The 21,936-nt window shown below is 36.0% G+C and overlaps 1 protein-coding gene across 1 annotated transcript; it reads left to right on the forward strand.

Moving 5' to 3' along the window:
• The first annotated feature begins 8,912 nt into the window (after nt 1-8,912).
• Nucleotides 8,913-21,807, forward strand: LOC136822543 (serine-aspartate repeat-containing protein D-like). The gene is made up of 2 exons (XM_067078809.1): nt 8,913-8,963; nt 18,860-21,807. The coding sequence occupies exon 2, from the start codon at nt 18,880-18,882 to the stop codon at nt 20,986-20,988; it is 2,109 nt and encodes a 702-aa protein (XP_066934910.1). The 5' UTR covers nt 8,913-8,963; nt 18,860-18,879; the 3' UTR covers nt 20,989-21,807.
• The last annotated feature ends 129 nt before the right edge of the window (nt 21,808-21,936 follow it).

Below are 21,936 nucleotides of genomic sequence, written 5' to 3' on the forward strand. Positions count from 1 at the left end.
ACATGTCCGACATTCATTTATTCGACACCCACTTGTTCGACAATAGCGAGGTTAAGTACCGTCGTTACCGTCGTAAGACAAAACATTGAAATATTCGGCCCAATATTCGGCCAAACATTCAAATGCAAAATTCCGAAGATGCTACCGTATAGTCAAGATAAGCCAAGCTGGCTAATCAACTAAAATTCTGTCCCCGTGAAAAAAGCATCAAAAAATATTATTCTCATTTTTTATTACACAGTGCCAGCCTGATTCGTTTCTCAACTTTGCATTTTCCGGGCCATTTTCTGATCTTTTTAAATTCATTTGCCTCGAAAGATTTTTACAGCCATAGTTGCAAATTTTATATTGATGTTTTTGTGCACATAAAGCTGTATTTGATTTTTACAAACTTGTGCACGATGGTGGAATCAAAAAGAAAGAACTATACCCTGAGAAGTTTCTATTTTCATACACCATTTAATTTGAAACCTACCACAACGAAATGTAATAGCAGATTTATGACGGAAATACAAGACGTTCTAATGCCGTCAAAAGGTATCTAAATATTAAATTGAACTAGGATAGGAAAAATCTACCCCTCATCCATATTCCGAAGTAAATTTTTTTCAGTTTCAAAGAAAACACTCTTTATATATGAACATAATATTAAAAACTCCAAAAAAGAAAATTTTTCCAATTGTAAAACGAAAGGTATATTCTCTTTTTGGATTCCAAAAGTTATAGTTTCACAAATAAAATGCACTTTTAATTCCATGCTGTTTTAATTTTTTTTGCTGAAATTCATTTTTTTCTAATTTTTTAAAACCAAAAAATTAGTAAAGATAAATTAGTAAAGATTCCCCAGAGTAGTGACGACACTAAATGCAACCTAATATATTTTAAGTAAACTATAGCCAGTCTATTCGATATTCAGAAAAGAGAGAATGATTTTCTTCTAGTGTCATGCATTTTCTGGTATATAGCGATTGCCAAAAATTTCCATTTTCACCTATTTGAATTCATTGCAGAATGGAGATTTTTCGCAAGCTTTCAAATAAAATGTAACCAAAATTCTTGAAACTTTTTAATTGAAATTTCATATTCTTTCTTCCAGTGTAACATTCTATTTCAAGCTAACCTTTTCGCCGCGGTGAAGTGAAAGACCCAGCTTGTTTGTAATCTTAAAACCATATGTACCACAAAAGAATGCGGCTATCGCTAAATCGTACCCTTACAATGAAGATCGTAATCGTCAAGAATAAGGCACGATGATGACAGTACAGTATTTCCCCATCAACTTCAAATCTTTAATCCATGTTTATCATGTTTTGTTAAATCTCATTCTTGAATAACTCTCTCAGCTGTTCACAAGCTAGAGGAAACAGCCCCTAATCACAGACTCAGTGGGCCCCTCCCCACTATAAAAAGCAGCCAAAAAATGGTCCCGGTGATAAAAATACCCTGAAATTTCATCCCTATTGAAAAGCTACAAAAGCCCTCATCCCCGCTGGGAAAAAACACTGGGACTTTGGCCATCCTCACTGGATTTTTGAGGTGTAAACACTAGAATCTGAAATCCCCACTCGTTTAAAAACAAGCGGTTTTCCACTCCCATTGGCATAGTTCTTTTTATCTTCACTGGCTAAATAACTTTCACAGGGTGACTGAGACAGGGGTGTCAGGAAATGGATCTGAAAATAATATATAATGTTATAATATGATGGGTTTCACCGTTGGTGGAGGAGCGGAATCGGCCATTTTTTCGTCCAGAATGGCCGAATTTGACGAAAATCTGGACGGAATTGCGGAATTTAGGTGCACTGTCGGAGACGGAAAATTAGACATTAAACATTGCTTTTCAAAGAAATTTTTGGTGACGGATTTTCGGTTTTCTTTTGGACGGTCATTTTATTTACAAAGTTTTTACTCTAGCGATGCGATTTATTTTCGTTTTAAATTTTCGTTTGAGTCCAGATTTCACTACATTTAAGTTGCAATCAAAGTGAAATGTCAATAAGAAGTTCAATGAATTTAAAACGCGTGGAAGTTCCGTAAGAACGGGAGTCAAGTATGATAACCACTATACCACTACTCCCATGCCAAAAATAAGGGACGTATTAATTTGAAAATGAAGAATTATTCCAAAAACAACTGTTAGGATAAAAAGATCTATTATGAAAAGACAAAAGACAAGCGTAAGGAATACAAAAAGAATCCGGGCCACTTAATCGTATCATCCAGTCTATCAAAAAGCCTTAAGTGGCCTCTGGGCTAAGTCGTCATATGCTTATAGACGTTATGCTTATAAAAAAGTCATGTATTGGTTCATATCATGGCAGCTTTTTTCTGATTTTAGCAAAATATTGCACTCGTTTCATTCTGAAAAATGGAGCTGCCCTTGACCAAATGGCTATTTCAAATGTACTTTCTTTATTTCTTTGTTGCTTAGTTTCTTAGTCATTTTGGATTTCCACTGATTATTTTCAGTTTGAAATAAAGATAAAGAGGCAATTAATCTGCTTGAAAATCCTGTTTAAGAAGTAGAGTATAACTTTTATCATTTTCTCTCGACAGAAAATCGAAAATTATTGCGAGCTCGATGGAGAGAGCCGAAACAACAATGCTCTGCAATGTAAAAGACGTTTTTTAAGAGGATTACCCTTAAAGACTCCATGCTGAAGTCGGAATTTAGGAAGTGAAAAGAATGACCGTATGCAATATTGTTTTTTAATGAGAACAAATAACTGCCGTCCTAAACTGAACCTAATTTGAATGTTGACAATTAAGGTTGAACTTGGCATAGAGCATCGATCAGCTTTTATTTTTTAAGAGGATTACTCTTAAAGACTCGTTCGTTCGTTCGTTCGTTCGTTCGTTCGTTCGTTCGTTCGTTCGTTCGTTCGTTCGTTCGTTCGTTCGTTCGTTCGTTCGTTCGTTCGTTCGTTCGTTCGTTCGTTCGTTCGTTCGTTCGTTCGTTCGTTCGTTCGTTCGTTCGTTCGTTCGTTCGTTCGTTCGTTCGTTCGTTCGTTCGTTCGTTCGTTCGTTCGTTCGTTCGTTCGTTCGTTCGTTCGTTCGTCGTTCGTCCGTTCGTTCGTTCGTTCGTTCGTTCGTTCGTTCGTTCGTTCGTTCGTTCGTTCGTTCGTTCGTTCGTTCGTTCGTTCGTTCGTTCGTTCGTTCGTTCGTTCGTTCGTTCGTTCGTTCGTTCGTCGTCGTTCGTTCGTTCGTTCGTTCGTTCGTTCGTTCGTTCGTTCGTTCGTTCGTTCGTTCGTTCGTTCGTTCGTTCGTTCGTTCGTTCGTTCGTTCGTTCGTTCGTTCGTTCGTTCGTTCGTTCGTTCGTTCGTTCGTTCGTTCGTTCGTTCGTTCGTTCGTTCGTTCGTTCGTTCGTTCGTTCGTTCGTTCGTTCGTTCGTTCGTTCGTTCGTTCGTTCGTTCGTTCGTTCGTTCGTTCGTTCGTTCGTTCGTTCGTTCGTTCGTTCGTTCGTTCGTCGTTCGTTCGTTCGTTCGTTCGTTCGTTCGTTCGTTCGTTCGTTCGTTCGTTCGTTCGTTCGTTCGTTCGTTCGTTCGTTCGTTCGTTCGTTCGTTCGTTCGTTTCGTTCGTTCGTTCGTTCGTTCGTTCGTTCGTTCGTTCGTTCGTTCGTTCGTTCGTTCGTTCGTTCGTTCGTTCGTTCGTTCGTTCGTTCGTTCGTTCGTTCGTTCGTTCGTTCGTTCGTTCGTTCGTTCGTTCGTTCGTTCGTTCGTTCGTTCGTTCGTTCGTTCGTTCGTTCGTTCGTTCGTTCGTTAGGCTCGGAAATCCTGAGTTATTTTTCTCGAGTTAAAGAACCGAGTCATTCTCAATTTCCGTAACTCGGTTCTTTTCCTTGACTTTAAAATTTCGAGTTATTTCTGGTATTTTAACCCGAGTATTTTTCCTCCCTTTGAATTTTCGAATTATTTCTCGTTTTTTAACTCCACTCAGTTTATTTTCGTTCTTTTAAATTTTCGAGCTATTTTCCTTCACGTAGATTCTCGACTCGAGTTATTTTGGCGTTCCCAGCAGAAGGTTCAAGGCTTTTTGCTTGCCACTGAGGGGAAATTTTGCTGACTAGCACTTAACTCGGAAATTTCAACCTGCAACTCTTGATATGAACAACTCGGAAAGATTAACTCGTTTTACGCAACTCCACATTCATTTTAAAGACCGAAAAAAATTTCCGCTCGCTTGGAAATTTGCCGCCATGACAAAAAGTCAGAAGTGCGCAGTGTCACTTGAGCCTTCTCTGGGCCATTGACCCTACAGTTCTAGTTCACAAATTTCATAAGAACTGGAAGTGCGTGAAAACTAGAAGTGCGTGTTTTGAGCCTTCTGGGCCATCGTCGTTTTGGGGCCTGAGTTATTTTTTTTCCGAGTTATTTTGCATGTGAGTCAGACAGGGATAACTTCAAATTAGCCTATCATCTCGGAATATAAGCTAATTAGCCTAGAATAAGCAAATTACCCCATTTCATATATAGGCTAATTATGTAGCTCATAATGAAGTAATATTTGATTTTTGAGCCAAATACTAATAGTCGCATTCTATAAATTCTCAGATTAATCTCTAATCACTCAATTAATGTATATTCCAAATATTATCCCTTAATCAGCTCCAGAATAGGAGATATTTAATTTTTTCTAACTGCGCATGCGCGGGCATGCGCAGTATAAAAACTTAACTAGCTTTTTTAAAATACATCTTTTCTGGGAGCTGAACACAAAAGATTTTTAAGTGGAGAAGGTTCTTTGAAACATATAAGATTTGTTTTTAATGAAAAAAAGATGCGACTATTACGTATTAGTATTTGGCTCAAAAATCAAATTTTTCTTCATTATGAGCTAATTAGCCTACATGTAGTAAATGAAATGGGCTAATTTGCTTATTCTAGACTAATTAGCTGATATTCCGAGATGATAGGCTAATTTGAAGTTATCCCTGCCTGTGAGTGATAATTTCAGTTTTTATGACGTCACCACAAAAATGATAACTCTAAGTGGACCCCGGGCTAGTTGCTTGTTGGCTGGCTATACAGGAGCCCTTCCTTACAAGTCGTTCTTCGTGCTACATAAAAAGCGATAAAAGCGGTGAAACTAGTTTCAATCAGCAATTCCGCCCCTTCAATATTTTTCGTTCTTTCTAGTCCGTGGTAATTTTCCGGGGGTCAGGATTCGATTATTATCAGTTAGGGGTTACGGTCAGGGTTGCTAGTAACGGCTCGAATTTCAGTCAGGTTTAAAAAAGGGGTACATTTCCCCCGTCTTGCCAGTTCGATATAATATGTTTTGAATTTCGTAATTTTGCTGTGCGACCATAGCACAAGTGGTAAGACGTCGGGTTTGGAAACCAAGATTCCTTGCATTTGGTGGTTCGAACCGAGGTGTGGGAGTATAGTTTCAGAATTAGCAAAATAGCTTCAAATATTCAAATTCAGAAAAAACTAAGTCCAGAAATCAGAAAAAACAGAGTTAGAGGGGGGGGGTTTCAGGGGTCTTAAATACCGTCATACCGACAAAATTTTGGGTCAAATACCGTAATACCGTCGGTGAAGGAAGCCTAATACCGATACCGATATTATATTTATGTTTTTTTTTCGAAAAATAATGAATTTTCAGTTATCAAATCTATTGTGTAGTATGTAGTAGTAACAAATTAGAAACTGTACAAACAAGTCTTGTACTTTATGAGGCCCCCCAGTCAACCCTCAATTCAGGTATTCACGCACAATTTTTTTCCAATTCACGTATTCACGCGCGAAAAAAAAACATTTTCACGTTCACGCACCAATTTTGCTTTTACATCTTTGGTTAAACGATTGTGACCTTATTGGGCTAAACTTAACCTTTTTATGGTCTCTTTTAAACAGATTGCCCTATTCTTATAGCAAACATTTTCGCCAATATATAAAGTTTTTTGCTAGTTTTGTGACCTTATTTTCGATATCGTCGACTTTTTAAGGCCTCTTTTACAGCTATTCGAGCTTTCATAAAGGAATATTTTAGGTCTGTCGCGCTAAAGTTACTTACTTGTTACGGGAGGCAAATGTAAAATTAAGCCTTTCCCCCAATAATTTCTTCCTCGCAGACCCGTAAGATGTCTTTTATATTGAGAATTAATTTAAAATCGAGGTTTGGGCCAATCATGGTCTGAGAAGCCGTAGACTTCAACACAGGCTTCATAGAGGTCGTGCTGTGGTGCAACTAGAGGATGCAATTTCAAAAGTTTAACCCCCTCCCTATCGGAGGAAAGAAAATAAATGGAAAATAAGAACGCGAGCGAAGCGAGCGCGAAAATTTTTCGACAATTTTCGCTCTCCTTTGTTATTGACACAATTTTTGATATTCTTTAACACTGACCATTTGTTGGGAAAAATATGGTACAGCAAAGCGACGTACCTGTCGTACCCGGTGCGGCGTTCCAAGAGTTTCGCCCAAGAAAAAATTTAAAATTTAGAATGCCTAGATTGCCTGAAAACGCATCATGGGCATCATGATGTGAATTATTTTTTAATCGTTCGATGCTGCACAAGATGTTTTTAGAACCTACTTTTACAAATTATTGAAGGAGTAAATACCGCCTTTACTGTCTCAAAGTTACTGCAGTATCAGTGTATTGTATTGTAGTAGCAATATAAGTGAATACGGAGAGACGACCATATCATTTAGTGCTGACGGAGAAAATTTTATCTAGACTCATTCGTTGGATGCAGTATTTGCANATTTTTAAGAACTCTTACAAAGTGATGCTTATAAAAAATAAATATGCTCACATTGTGCGCCGTCCCTTGTTTACTTTGTAAGAACTAATTACCGAAAGGTATCTCACCGTCTATCAAGAGTTTATATTATTTATCTTATAGAATAATATGCTTACAAGAAAAGTAAAAATTGCTCATACTTTGGACAACCATCCCTTGTTTACTTTGTAAGAATTAATTACCGAAAGGTATATCACCGTCAATCAGAGTTATTGAGTTGATTCTATAAAGTATATGCTTATAAGAAAAATGAATATGCTCAAATTGTTCGCCATCCCTTGTTTACTTTGTAAGAACTAATTACCGAAAGATATATCACCGTCTATCATGAGTTATTGAGTTGATTCTTATAAAGTATATGCTTATAAGAAAAATAAATATGCTCATATTGTTTGCTGTCCCTTGTTTACTTTGTAAGAACTAATTACCGAAAGGTATATCACCGTCTATCAAGAGTTATTGAGTTGATTCTATAAGTAAATGCTTATAAGAAAAATAAATATGTTCATATTGTTCGCCATCCTTTGTTTACTTTGTAAGAAGTAATTACCGAAAGATATATCACCGTCTATCATGAGTTATTGAGTTGATTCTTATAAAGTATATGCTTATAAGAAAAAATAATATGCTCATATGTTTGCTGTCCCTTGTTTGCTTTGTAAGAACTAATTACCGAAAGGTATATCACCGTCTATCAAGAGTTATTGAGTTGATTCTTATAAAGTATATGCTTATAAGAAAAATAAATATGCTCATATTGTTCGCCATCCTTTGTTTACTTTGTAAGAACTAATTACCGAAAGGTATATCACCTTCTATCAAGAGTTATTGATTTGATTCTTATAAAGTATATGCTTATAAGAAAAATAAATATGCTCATATTGTCTGCTGTCCCTTGTTTACTTTGTAAGAACTAATTACCGAAAGGTATATCACCGTCTATCAAGAGTTATTGAGTTGATTCTTATAAAGTATATGTTTATAAGAAAAATAAATATGCTCATATTGTTCGCCATCCTTTGTTAACTTTGTAAGAACTAATTACCGAAAGGTATATCACCTTCTATCAAGAGTTATTGATTTCATTCTTATAAAGTATATGCTTATAAGAAAATAAATGAATCAACATAAAAGGGGTTGCGGAACGACCGTTCCGTTTTCGCAAAGCGAAGAAATTTCGACACTAACAAATTATTTTTATAAGTCAAACTTTTATTGATAATGTTTTCCAACTCAACTCTTTTTTTTTTATAAGAATTCTATAAGAACAATACGAGGCTCAAAAATTAAATACGCCGGGTTTTGAGCAATTCAAAAACAATTTCAGGCTCAAAGTGCAAAAGGACAGCCAAACCTTTAAAAAAATTTACTGGTTCTTATAAAAAATAGTGCAAGTGACAAAAAAGAACACACATGTTTCTTGTGCAATGGCTGAATGACCAACAACAAAGATATTACATTAGGCTTTAGGCTGGTAGTTTATCTGAATAAATTGAAAGACTTTTATCCCATCTTTTTGTGACTTTTTCAAACAATTACTTAGCTCTCTATAAAACTTTTACAAAGACAAATTTATCAACAATTCAAAAATTATATTATACATTTCCCTTCAAAATTTAAAAGAAAATAGTGCGTAGTTTGAAAGATGATCTTGAGCTTTTCAGCCATTAGAACCTAGTATACAATCTCTCAAAATGTGCTACCTCTTCATGATATCATTCACTTCAAATGTAGTATCAATTTTCCGAAATAGAATCAGCAGCCTAGCAATAATTTCCAGTAACTTATCAAGACTAGTGAGATTTTTTGCGTGATGAAATTTTGTCTTTTTGTGAGTCTATTTTTATACCGAAATACCGTTTTTTATTGATAAAAATATCGAAATACCGACAAAAAAACAGGCAATTTACCGATACCGGTAGAAAATGAAATACCGTAATCCCGTCGTTTTTTTCTCGTAATACCGATTTACCGGGGTTAAAAAGGCCCAATACCGCCATACCGTAAAAGTGAAAACCCCCCCTTAGAGATAGGAAATAGAGAAAAAGAGGAGAAGGGCGGAATTGGTGATTGAACCTAGTCTTCCCGCTCAGTCGGGTTCAACCCTCCTTAGAATACTGAAAGGAAATTAAGAAAATTAGAGCCGACTTACCAGATGAAAAAAAGGTGAGAGGAGAACGAAGAAGGCTTCCTTTGTCTTTTTCTGGTTATCAGGTAACTACTGTTGAATATTTCTGGAAAAGGTAATAGAAAGGAAGGCAGCTGGGTTCATTGCTGTAGGTGCAAAGTTTTCAAACACACTTAGCTGCTACTTTTTATAGACTGATAGAGGCAAAAATTGAAAAAATAGCAAAACCGCATGAGGTTACGCCCCTTAACGTAAATGTTTTTTAGGTTTTTTCAAAGCATTTTGATATAGAAAATGGGATGGGGCATGGTCAGATGGTCCCACTTGCTGAAAAATTGAAATTTTTTTTAGAAAACCTAATTTTTTAGCCAATTTTTATGATTTTGATGAAAATGAACTAGACAATGCTGAACAATACTCAAGACGATCATGTATTGTTGTCAATGGTGTTCCTGCAACTAATGACAAAAACTTTGACCATGTTGGGAACATCAAGACAATCCTCGAAAAAAGTGCCCCTGAGGTCACTACATCATCAATTGACAAAGCCCACCCAGTTGGACCAGTTATCAATGGAAAGCAGTCAATAATTGTAAAGTTCTCCAAACATTCAACTGTTAAGAGTCTTTACATGAAACGAAGACAAATCAAGAAGGATTCACTGGTATCACTTCAACCTTCTCTTACTCGTCAACGCTCGAAAACTCTCAAATCCTTGAAAGAGAAAATTTCTAAAGAAGGAACTATTTTTAACAAGTTGGTAAATTTTATTTTTGCGGACATTGAAGGAAATTTGAAAGCTTGCCTCAAAAATCCTTTGCGTGGCAGAAATATTCACACTTTTACAAATGAGGACCATCTTGCTTATATTATTCATGATCTAAACTATGAACGATTTGATGCCCCTATGTAACTATGCTAACCAACCTGAATGCTGAAACTAACACAAACTAACGTAGAATGACTCCAACCTATGCTCCAAGAAAGAAAAGTTCGTTAACAATTTCATCTTAGGTATATTTTTTTATTATTTCTCACCACCTCAACAATCTCTTCACGTACTGTAAGTTGGTCTAATGTCGACATCCGTCTTCTAATTTCGACATCCTTCTTTATAGATAGGAATAATAAGAAGGTCGAAATCACTGATAGACTAAAGATTTTTCCTCTCGTCGCGCTAATCAAAGTCAATCAGCGATTCCGACTTTCCTCAGTTTCTATTGTTACTATCTCTAAAGAAGGGTGTCGAAATTAGAAGACGGATGTCGACATTAGACCAACTTACGGTACATAGCTCATTGCATTTATTGCCTGATTCTTACTACTTTAAACACTTTTCTCGTCTTTTGAATTTTTTAAGCTCATTTCATTTATGGACAAATGTCCTGTTTGTAAAAAAACTGTTAGTGATAAGTGTAATTCAATTCAATGTGACATATGTGACCTCTGGACCCACCAACACAAATGTTCAGGGTTATCACGAAAACAATTTCAAGCTCTGTCTTTACCCAATTCTCCAAACTGGTATTGTCCTGTTTGCATTAACAATACATTACCAGGTTCGTATATTTTCAATAATAAACCTGAAGACCAAAAAACAACTGATTTCTCTAGCTCCAATCTTAATGATGAGTTGAAAACACTACTTTCTGATCTTAACAAAGTCGTCACTGGCACCACTGCCAGTGAAAAAGATGAAGAAGATAACATCCAATTTCACAACAACAGTTGCAGTTACCTTGACTGCAACGAACTCAATGACGTAATCTCTAAAAATAATTTTGATTGCTCTGCGTTCCATCTAAACATTGCATCAATGTCTAAACATTTTGACAAACTAATAAATCTTCTAGCATTGATAAATTCCAGTTTTAGTTTTGTTGGTATCTCTGAAACTAGAAGCTTGACCGACCAGCCTGAATCTACTCTAGAATCTGTTCCCCTGGAACAAAAAAGTGACTTCACTATTCCAGGGTATGAAAATTTTTCACTCCGACAGAATCTTCTGCTGGTGGGGTCTCTCTCTACATTTCCAAGAAACTTCTATATAAACCCAGACAAGATCTCAGTAATTCCTGTTATCAATCTCTCAGTCTTGAATCTGTCTTTGTTGAAGTCATTCTCTCAAACCGTCCCAACATTTTAGTTGGTAACATATATCGCCATCCATGCATGTCCATAAAAACTTTCAATGAAGAATTCTTACAACCACTGCTTCACAAAATAAAACGTGAGAAAAAACAAATTATTTTGCTTGGTGACTTCAACATAGACCTGCTCAAATGTGAAGAATCAGCTGAGGCTTCATCATTCATGGATATCCTTGACTCCCACCTTATTCTTCCTCAAATTCTTCTCCCTACAAGGATAACTGACCATTCCAAAACTCTCATCGATAATATTTTTTCTAGCCCTTCTGAGTCAGGAACAATTTCAGGTAATATATGCCACTCTATATCTGATCATCTACCACAATTCTGCCTTTTCCCCTCTCTTAATCTTGACAAAATCTTAGACAATGGTCCCTATTTTCGGAAAGACTGGCAAAAATTTAATGAGGTCAACTTCATTCTTGACTACTTAGATATTGACTGGGCTGCTCTTTATGAATCCTCTCATCTCCACCCCAGTGCTTGTTTTGATGTTTTTAATAATGAAATCAAAGACCTTCTGGAGAGACACATTCCCACAGTCAAACTTACAAAAAATCAAGTCAAATCACAGCTCAAACCTTGGATCACCCCTGGCATAGTAAAATCTATGTCAAAACGAGATTTTTATCAACGAAAATACTTAAAAACTAAAAAAGCAGAAGAAAAACTAAATTACAAAAATAAATATAACACCTATAGAAATACAATTGTTTCATTAACTAGACGGAGTAAGTACCTTCATTTTACTAATTACTTCAACCGACACTCTAAAAATATGAAAAAAGTATGGTCTGGTGTTAGAGACATTATTTCTTCAAAATCAGGTAAGTCAACTTGCCCTATATCAATCTCAGTTGGGGACACTGTAACCTCTGATCCCAAAAGAGTTGCTAATTCTTTTAATGATTTCTTCACTTCCATAGCGGACTCTATCAGAGAAAAGATGCAGCCACCTAACCATCATTTCTCAAGCTTCATGAAAAACCCAAATCAAAACTCAATATTTTTTGCGCCAACGACCCCAGAAGAAATCACTAAAATAATTAATTCCTTCTCGCCCTCTAAATCTTCAGGTCCGAACAGCATCCCAGTCAGAATACTTAAACTTTTGAACCAAGATTTATCCACTCAAATATCTTTCCTTATCAACAAATCCTTTGAAACAGGAATATTTCCCTCATCTCTTAAGATCTCCAAAGTCGTTCCTGTCTTTAAAAATAAAGGATCACCTCTGGATGTTTCTAACTACAGGCCTATATCTCTGCTTTCTAATATCGAAAAAATTTACGAGAAGGTAGCTTACTCTCGAGTAATAAATTTTCTAAATCGGTATAACCAGATTTACTCAAAACAATTTGGCTTTCGGAAAGCTCACTCAACCATTGATACCCTTATAAACATCACAGAGCGAATTAGAAACAAACTTGATAATAAAGAATTTGCCTGTGGCGTGTTTGTTGATCTCCAGAAGGCCTTTGACACTGTTGATCATGAAATTCTTCTTGCTAAATTAGATCACTACGGTATTCGTGGCATCGAAAATGCTTGGTTCAAGTCATATCTTTCTGACCGTTCTCAATTTGTCTCTCTATCTAATTCCAATTCTGAGCTTCTACCTATAAGACATGGTGTCCCTCAAGGCTCTGTCCTAGGGCCATTGCTCTTTCTACTCTACATCAATGATCTACATTCCTGTATTAAGACATCTGAAACCTACCACTTTGCAGACGACACTCATCTTCTTAACTTTTCTAGTACAGTATGGTCTTTGTGTGGACGAGTTAATGCAGATCTTAGGGTTTTGGTCAGCTGGCTCAAGGCCAACAAAATATCTCTCAATGCAAGTAAGACTGAATTTGTTATCTTTCGATCTCCTTGGAAGCGCCCTGATTGCATTCCCCGACTCAAGCTGGCCGGTCAAGTTCTAACACCCAGTAAGTGGGTTAAATATCTTGGAGTCTATCTTGATGAGCATCTTAACTGGAAGCAACATGTCTCGAACGTTGCTACTAAACTCCGCAGAGCAAACGGAGCTCTCTCAAAAATACGTCATTATGTTCCTACAAAAACCTTAGTCAATGTCTATCATGCAATTTTTGCCTCACATGCTAGATATGCTGCTCAAATCTGGGCTTTGCGTGACAATACAACAACCCACAGAATCCAAACTCTTCAAAATATTGCGGCCAGAATCATGACCTTCAATGGCCCTATGGTATCTGCCAATCCTCTTCTAGCTAATCTAGGACTTCTCAATATCTTTGATCAAGTCAAAGTTATGAACATTATGTATGTTCATAAATATTTCAACCAAAATCTTCCTCTGGAATCCCTAAACACTTTAAAATTCATGAAAACCCAACATGAGATTGGAACTAGAGATAAAATCATTGAATTAATTTTTCGACCCAATGTCAACACTAACTATGGATTGCACTCTTTCACAAGGATTTCCTCAAACCAATGGAATGAGCTTCAACGTATCTTTTCCGACGATAATCTTTCAGAACTTAAACTCAAAGAATTGAAAAATTTCTCTTTTGTTGTCTGCATGAGCTTGTACGAGATTTAGAAATATTGTTATTATTATTATTATTATTATTGTTTAATTATTATTATTTTTTTTTTCTCAGATGTAACTGGTTTTATATTTATAAATCCTGTAGCTAATAAGGCTATTTTTTAAATGTAAATATCAAACAAAGTTTATAGTTTTTACGGTTATATATGTATATTTTTTCTTAGGTCGACCTCTGTATTTTTATTAGAATTAAGTTTCTAAAAGGGGTGTCCCTTCTACCTCACCTGGGTAGTAAATATATTCAAAATGTTCAAAATGTTCAAATGTTCACAGAAATAAGAATTTTAAGCTTTTGACTTCAAATTTTCACCAAATGTGTAAATCAATAAAAGGAAGCGATTCAAACCAGACGTCCACGCTCGATCACTGCTGTTCCCCTCAGGCAAAATTGTCGATTTTGTAGAGGTCACGAAATTGCCGAGTACAGACGTCAAAAAAAAAAATTCAAAATGGCTGCCGAGCGAGCACTGACAAAAACAACAAATCAGGAGTTTTCAATTGCCTACTACAGCAGAATAAAACAGAGAAATGCAGTAAAATAAAAAGTAAACAAACCTTGAATCTTTGGTTTGTCAAAATAAAGAAAATATTCTAGCCTCAGTAATGTTTACATTCAGAAATAAATCCATTTTCCACCAGACCTACAACACAACAGCCACCACCAAGGTTTCAAACCACGCTGCGGCATAACTGGCAATGAATTCTGACTTAAAAAATGTGGGTCCAGTTCCCTGAAAAGGGTATGATTACACTTCCAAATGACTTTTTTTTACAATAGCATTTTGTCTTCTCACAAATCCAAAAATATAGGTTATAAAACCAACACGGGGGTCAACTTTCTTTACAACAAACCGTCAAATCAAACTTTAGAAAGATTAACCATGTAAATGTCACTTGTTTTCGTGATATTTGGATAATATCAAAACCTTTTTGTATATATTTGGTTCTTCAAAACCATTTCCCTTTCCCGCAGCAGGCTTTAAAGTTCATGTTGACCCCCGGTTTTTTTGCACGGTAATATAGAAAGGCCTTTAGTGCGGTATAAACAAATGATTTCATTAGTTTAAAAAAGTCAAAACATCAAGCTATATCACGTGATCAGAATCATGATCGGAGTGAACGGGAGCTGTGGTCATACGTCATATGATATCCACGTGGGTCGTATCAATGTTTAGATTTTTCAAGCGGGGATTTCTGTAGAATGATAAAATATGGCTTGGCTGGAATGGACACCATAACAGCAGTGTGATAGGATTGATCATCGGAACGGCTCGATGACGGATCGATATGTGATATCCTATGTGATAGGAGATGGATGGAAGATTCAGCCATTAAAAAGTCTTCAGTATTGATCCTTCGTTGATCCATTATCGAGCTATTATTTCAATCGAGTATATCGATTCGTCATCGATTGTTAATCGATTCGTCATCGATCGTTAATCGATTCGTTGATCGTTAATCGATTTGTTATCAATCGTAAATCGAGCATGAGTCGATAGGGTAGATAAGATCGATAACTAATCAAAAGCTTAAAAAAATCTTGAGTATCAATCCTCTATCGATCTCCTATCCGGATCGTTAAGTAATCCATCGATCACATATCGATCTGTCATCGGGCCGTTCCGATGATCGATCCTATCGAGCGCGGACGTCTGGTTAAAAGAAATAAACTTAAGGTTTTTTGCTGACGTCAGCAAAAATTTTAATTTTTTTTCTTCGTAGATTGCTTCCTTTTGTTAATTTACACCATTGGTGAAAATTTGAAATCAAAAGCTTTTTCCTACTTAAAGTTATTCAAGATTTTCTTTTGATGACGTCATCAAAATGGGGCAAAAATGAGGTTTTCTCAAAATTTTTCAATTATTGAGCATGTGGGACCATCTGACCATGCCCCATCTTATTTTCTTCGTCGAAAGAACCGAAAAACATTTACGTTAATGCGTGGAGCCTCATGCGGCCTTTGGGGAGTGCCTTAGGTACCCCGAGAATATTTACCGTCATCATTATATTTACCGTCAAAATTTACCTCAGGATTAAGCCAGACCCGATCAATCGAACTTGTCGAGCCAATCGAACAATCAAAGTAATCTAACTCCATCGAACGATTAAAGTTTGATTAAAAAAATTAATCGAACTCTAAGATTTTTTAAAAGATTGTGAGTGTTCGATTAAGTTCGATCAATGGATTTCAGTTCGATAAGTTCGATAAACCAATTTTGTTTGACAAGTTTGTGCTGCTCCGCCACCGTATATTAGCTTCTTTTTAAAGCCAAATTTGGAATGTGAATTGGGAAATTACTTCCGATAACGAATTACACACTTTTCCTGTATTCTTTTAGCGCCAGAGCACAAATGTTACGCTGGGTTACGCGTAAGCCAAATCGCGTATTACGAACAACCTAAATTGCAGAGTACAGGAGAAAAAAAATCGAAATTCAAAATGTCGGCCAAGCTCACAATGATAACTATCAAAAATCTTCGTTTTTCAATCAGCTATTGCAGCTCAATAAATCAATGAAATAATTTGAAATAAAAAGTAAACAAACCTTGAACCTTTCATGAATCCAAATAAATAAAAGTATTCTTCTAAAGTGAAGATTATATTTCAAAATAAAACGATTTCCAAACCAACCTAAAGTCAGTGTCTGCCAACTAAAAATTTCTCTGCGGGGTCACTGGCAAGGAGTTACGACTTCAGACTTTAGGGTTTGTTCCCTCCACCAAATTCTTTATTTTTTTAAATCTCCCCCCTCTTTTTTTCCCCCTATGACTTTTGGGTTTTTTAGTTTCCCCCCTTTTTTTTGCTTTCCCCCCAGAAAATTCTGAAAATATCAGTTCCCCCCATATATTTCTCAAATTTCAACTTTACACAAACCTAGAATTTTGCTGCAAAAGGAATACTAGACAAAATAGAACGAAAATTGGTTAATTTTTCAATCATAATCTAAGCGCATGATATCGTGTGGACTGACTTTGGTTGCTGTGATAAAGTTGAAGTGATTTCACACTCCCCCCCACCAAATTTGCCAACTATCGATGTTTTCCCCCCTCTTTATTTCCCCCCTTTACTATTCAAATTTTCATTTTCCCCCCTCACCCATTCAAAATTGGTATAGGCTGCAACTACACTGCCAAATGATCTGTATTACATCCCCAAATGGGTCCATAAGTTAGGCGGCAATCACAAATATCTTCATTTCGCGTCCTCGTTGGGTCGAAAAGTGTGCGTCGGTCGGTCGGTCGGTCGTAAAAATGTTCGGGTTTTCTTAAAATTGGACCCAGTGAATTTCTTCTTCTCGTCCGACCTTAATCATCCATTTTTGGAGTGTATTCTTGAAGGAAACTGCCAGCCAGCAGCCAAAACGACCGCGCGTTACGGGTGGTTTCAAATTATGACCTTTGAACATTGTAATGATAAACAAAGTCAAAATGCCGCGAATGCGCTAGAAATCGCTCGCAAAAAATCGGCAATAATAAAATTTTTGAACGAAGGAAACGTCATCGACAGAAAAAGTCCGACAAATTTACCGACTCACCGACTCAATTCTACTCAATTTTCGAGAGTCGGTCGGGCGACGCGAAACGAAGATATTTGTGATTGCCGCCTTAAGAAAATGAAACTATCATCTAGCGCGGAGGTTATGTTTTTAAAAACAAACTTCAAAATAAAATTGTTAATGAACTTGTTACTTTAAAATATCACTTACTTACATAGTTTATGAATGATATAACACCCCTTTCTTAAATAAATGGCCTCTTTAAGCCTTTTATGTTTGCCGCAAGAAGGGAGAAAAATTTAATTTGACCCCCGTTTTTTCTCTCTTTTTCTCTTAACCATTTCCCGCGTGTTAGTGTAGACACAACTTTAATCTGGGGAAATGAAGCGTTTTCATTGGTCTAAAACTTAAGTACCACTTCCCATTGAAAACAACCAAAAACGTTACTACCAAAGCCGGAGACCAAAAAAAATTATCTTCCTTGATGAGGGCACCCTTTTGGATCTATTGTTATTTCATTTAAAATGGTGGAAGTTGTGGATTGATAAAGGCGCCTGCTGATTCAAGGGTAGTAACGCCAAAATGTCCAATATGATCAGGCAACAAAAGGCGAGTTTGTTGCCGCGTTTTGTTGCCGTGCAAGTTATGTCATGCACTCCACCATAGCGAAAGCGCGAGGCATTTCATGGTTATAAGAATATCTTATGTGCTTTTAAATGCTATTCAAATTTCAGTGCTTCATTGAAGATGAAGAAGGAGAAAGATAAAATATGCGCTGACTTATTTTGCTTTTTTTAATAGATTTGCAGCCCTCAAATTTCAAGTAGAAGTAAGTCGACACATAATAAGCCCAAAATATTGGTCAGCAATGCCCGATCTGAGCTTTATTATAGGTCGACAAAGTTGTTTAAAGGCTACAGAAATGTTTTTTTTCTATTTGAAAGCTACAATGTTCAGTTAAAAGGTCAGCTTTGCTGACCAAAAAGATCACTTATGGTCTGCTGCCGAGAGAATTTATTATTTATGGTCGGCAATGAACTGCCGATCATACACAGTCTTTAGTTTGTTATGTCATTGTTGAAAGTTGGAGAAATTTCTACCGATGCAGAATTTTTTTACAGCCAATTAAAGGCACAGTCAGCTTATACTCTTTATGTTTGCTTTATCGTCTAGGTAAAAACGATAAAAATAGACCGGAATGTAATTTTTTTATGAGTGTGGTTATGATTTTTTGATTGCAGCCACATACAGGAACATACAAAATGTTCCTAACTGTCTGTATCTCTATATTCCTATCTTATAATAAAGAGTTGGCACAATATCTATGTTTCAAACTCAGAGTTATATTCAGAGTTTATATGCTTATCTTAGAGATCAAAACCTCAATACAATTATAAGTTTTATAAGATACTTATTTAGAGATTTAAAACCTTATCCACAACGCCAAAGTGCCAGGCATATCTCCACATATTCTTGTATCATTTTTGTATCTTGCCGAATGAGCAAGCACAGCATGGGATTGAGCCCTGACCTCCTACACAAAGTTAAGGCTTAAAGCCACTACAACACCCAGGCTAAAATTTACAAAGTGAAAAACATTTTGTTAGTGGCCATAGTATTATTATTTAGAATCATTTTAGCAATCCCTAGCTAGCAACTTCCTATTTTACAAGCATGAATTTTGCTTTTATTACTTTATAAACGTTGTGTAATGTACTAGACTGTACTCTATTTTCTTATTTTCTTTGTAGATTTTCATGGAACTAAAAAAATGAACATTAAGATTATTCGTTTGGAAAAGAAGGTGTTCAAACTATGGTGTGAAAAGAAGGAGCAATATGGTTTTGGTAGCAAAACGCACAATGAATTTGCAGTGTTTCTACTGGAGACCATCGTTGAGTTGAGCAATGATGGTGCAAAATTTGTCCACGTTCCTATAGCTACAGACATCAACTTCGGAATTAAGGGGAAAATTTCTAATCCAAACACTAAAACAAATAATGAAAACCGATCCACAGAAAATGTTGGAGAGTCACCTGCTGAAGAAGATGATCGATTGACAAATGATAATCGTGTGAATGCATATCAGATGACCATCAAAGATGAATCTATTGATGAATGTGAGACTGTTATCGTTATGCCCAGTGATGAAATCAACATGGACGATTTAAACACAGATGAATATACCCAGCAAAGTTTGACTCCAATTAAAAAATCATCACGTTTCTCAACTTTACAAACTGAACACCAATCTATTGACCTACCACATAATTTTCTATCTAATTCAAAAAATATTACTCCAACTTTAGTTCCATGTTTTGATAGAAATTTTGTCGCTACCTCAGAGATGTCAAACAAAACTACACCAATGTTTGATTCATTTCAACCAAATAATCGACCAGTAACTTATATTTCAATCCCTTTACAAGATCCAAACAGTATGGTTCCAGTTTCTCCATCACATGAGACCTTCAGTGAAGTGACACCGATATATGTTCAACCACCCTTAACTTGTACCAATACACAACGTCTTATGCCTAATCAAGATGAAATACCTAGCAATATGGCCGCACCAAACAGCTCTCCTGACAATCTTGACTTAATGCGAAAGGAATTTGTTGCCCCTTCAAGTTATTCATATGGCCCACCAGAAGAGACACAAGAAGATCGCTCTGCTATAAGCAGCATTTTTCAGAGACTTATGAATCGAGGTTTTTTACGACATAAATCTGAACTCGATCCCAATCTGACGCAACCATTACCTACTTTCGACATACAAAGTGAATCTGTTGAAATTAGTAAACCAATTCTAAATAAAGAAGAGGCTTGGAATAAAAATAAAGATGTTGAAATTGATGATGAAAGTAGTAGAAAGTTCAAAATTGAAGGTGCATCAGTGGACGGAAGCGAAATTGGATTACAAGATGAAGAAGGGAGTCAGAGTGCATCTGAGGATGGTAGCAAACTTGACCCTGAAGAAGGAAGCGAACTTGGGTCAGAAGAAGAGAGTGAACTTGTGCCCAAAGAGGGAAGCGAACCCGGGTCAGAAGAAGAGAGTGAACTTGGATCTGAGGAGGGAAGTGAAATTGAGTCGGAAGAAGGAAGTGAGTTAGGGTCTGAAGTTGGAAGTGAAAGTGCACCAATCACAGACAATGAATATGAAAACGAAGAAGAAATAAGTGGAAGTGAAACTAATTCTGATGATGACAATGGGGAACAAGAAATTGGAGAAAATAAATCACTGAGTGACACCAAAAAGAAATTTGATACTTCTTATAAACAACTTCAAAATTCAAGAGACACTGTTTATCAGAAAAATCCTGATGTTCAGCCACTGCAAACAATGCTACCACCAATGATAAGTTCTACATATGATCACCAAGATATTCCAACAATGGTACCAACCTTGTTGAATGAACAATGTAACCCTATTTTGACACCTTTAATAATGACTCCTCCGCTTGAATACCAACAAAGAGTTACTCAGCAACAACCTCAAGGAATACTAGATAAATTTTATGTTGACCAAAAGAAACCACCAAAAAAATGGACTTGTAAAAGAAATATGAAAAAAGAATCTCAAAATCAACGGCAAGGATATTCAGAAGCTATCAATGGTATTTTTCAGAGACTGAAGGATAATCAAATATTGAGAAAACCTACTGCACCTCCCCAGGTAGAAATAGAAAGGATAGAGAGTGAACAGGAACTCGAACAACCCTCTAAACATTTATCACGTAGTGAACGTTATAAAACTCGGGAAGAGCGCAAAAGAAATATTGATGATAATGAAAAGCCTTCTTTGAAGGATGATGAAGAATGCATGAATGATAGCGAGAAACCTTTAAAAAAGCAGCCACGAACGAATAAAAAGGATTAGTGTTAAAGTGAATTTAGATGATAACAATATCGAAGTCAAGATGGAACAAACTGATGATTGATGTTCTTTTAATACACCTATCAACCCTTAGCGCTTTTAAGGGGACTGGTAAAGAAAGTATAAAGGCCGGTCTCCACTTTCGCGCGAAATGAGCGAAAACTTTTTGACGTTTTTGTAAGGTCATTTGTCGGTTGAAAAATGAAGCAATTCCATTGGTCGAAATTGACATGACGGACGAAAAAAGTAGAACTTCTTTCAACTTTTTTTTTGTTTGTGTGAAACTTTTTTATGACGTAATCTTAAGAAAAAAAACTGTCACCCATTTTGCGCGAAAGTGGATACCGGTCTTTAGTGCTTTTGAGGGGACTGGTAACAAAAATACAAGGAAAATTATTCTAGAAGACGGCATTGAAAACACAATTGTAGGAGTGCTCTTTTGAAAAATTTAAGATATACTCTTGCATTGAAGCGATTATAAAGTAACATCGATATAGTTAAGTTATTCAAATACTAAAAAATAAATTCCACTCTACCGCAGAGACTTGGGAAAATGCCTCTAGAGTTTTTGCGGTAATTTGCTTAGTTTGGTTTAGTTGTAGCTTAAAAATAATGGGTTGATAGATGTATTGACTTTGGTTGTACACATTCAAAAGTTCGCATCTTCTAGAAATTTTACTTTTTTAGGAAAATAATTTATGTTCAACCCAAGAAATTTTTTTAGTAGAATCAATTATTATTATTGTTAAAAACAGTTAAGCTCAATTCTCATAATCCTATTTTCAATTCAATTTTTGCAATTTACAGCTTGAAAAATCAATAACAATATTAATAAGCGAATTTCAAAATCTTGTCGATGCCTCACAAAACCCATTTCATCCTGTTTTCTAATCTTTAAAAAAGTGTGTTTTCTGTCAACATTTTTAAAAATATATTATATGAAAGATTTTT

Source organism: Clytia hemisphaerica, unplaced genomic scaffold, assembly GCF_902728285.1.
Source record: "Clytia hemisphaerica strain Z4C2 unplaced genomic scaffold, Clytia hemisphaerica genome assembly, whole genome shotgun sequence".
Classification (NCBI taxonomy): Eukaryota; Metazoa; Cnidaria; class Hydrozoa; order Leptothecata; family Clytiidae; genus Clytia; species Clytia hemisphaerica.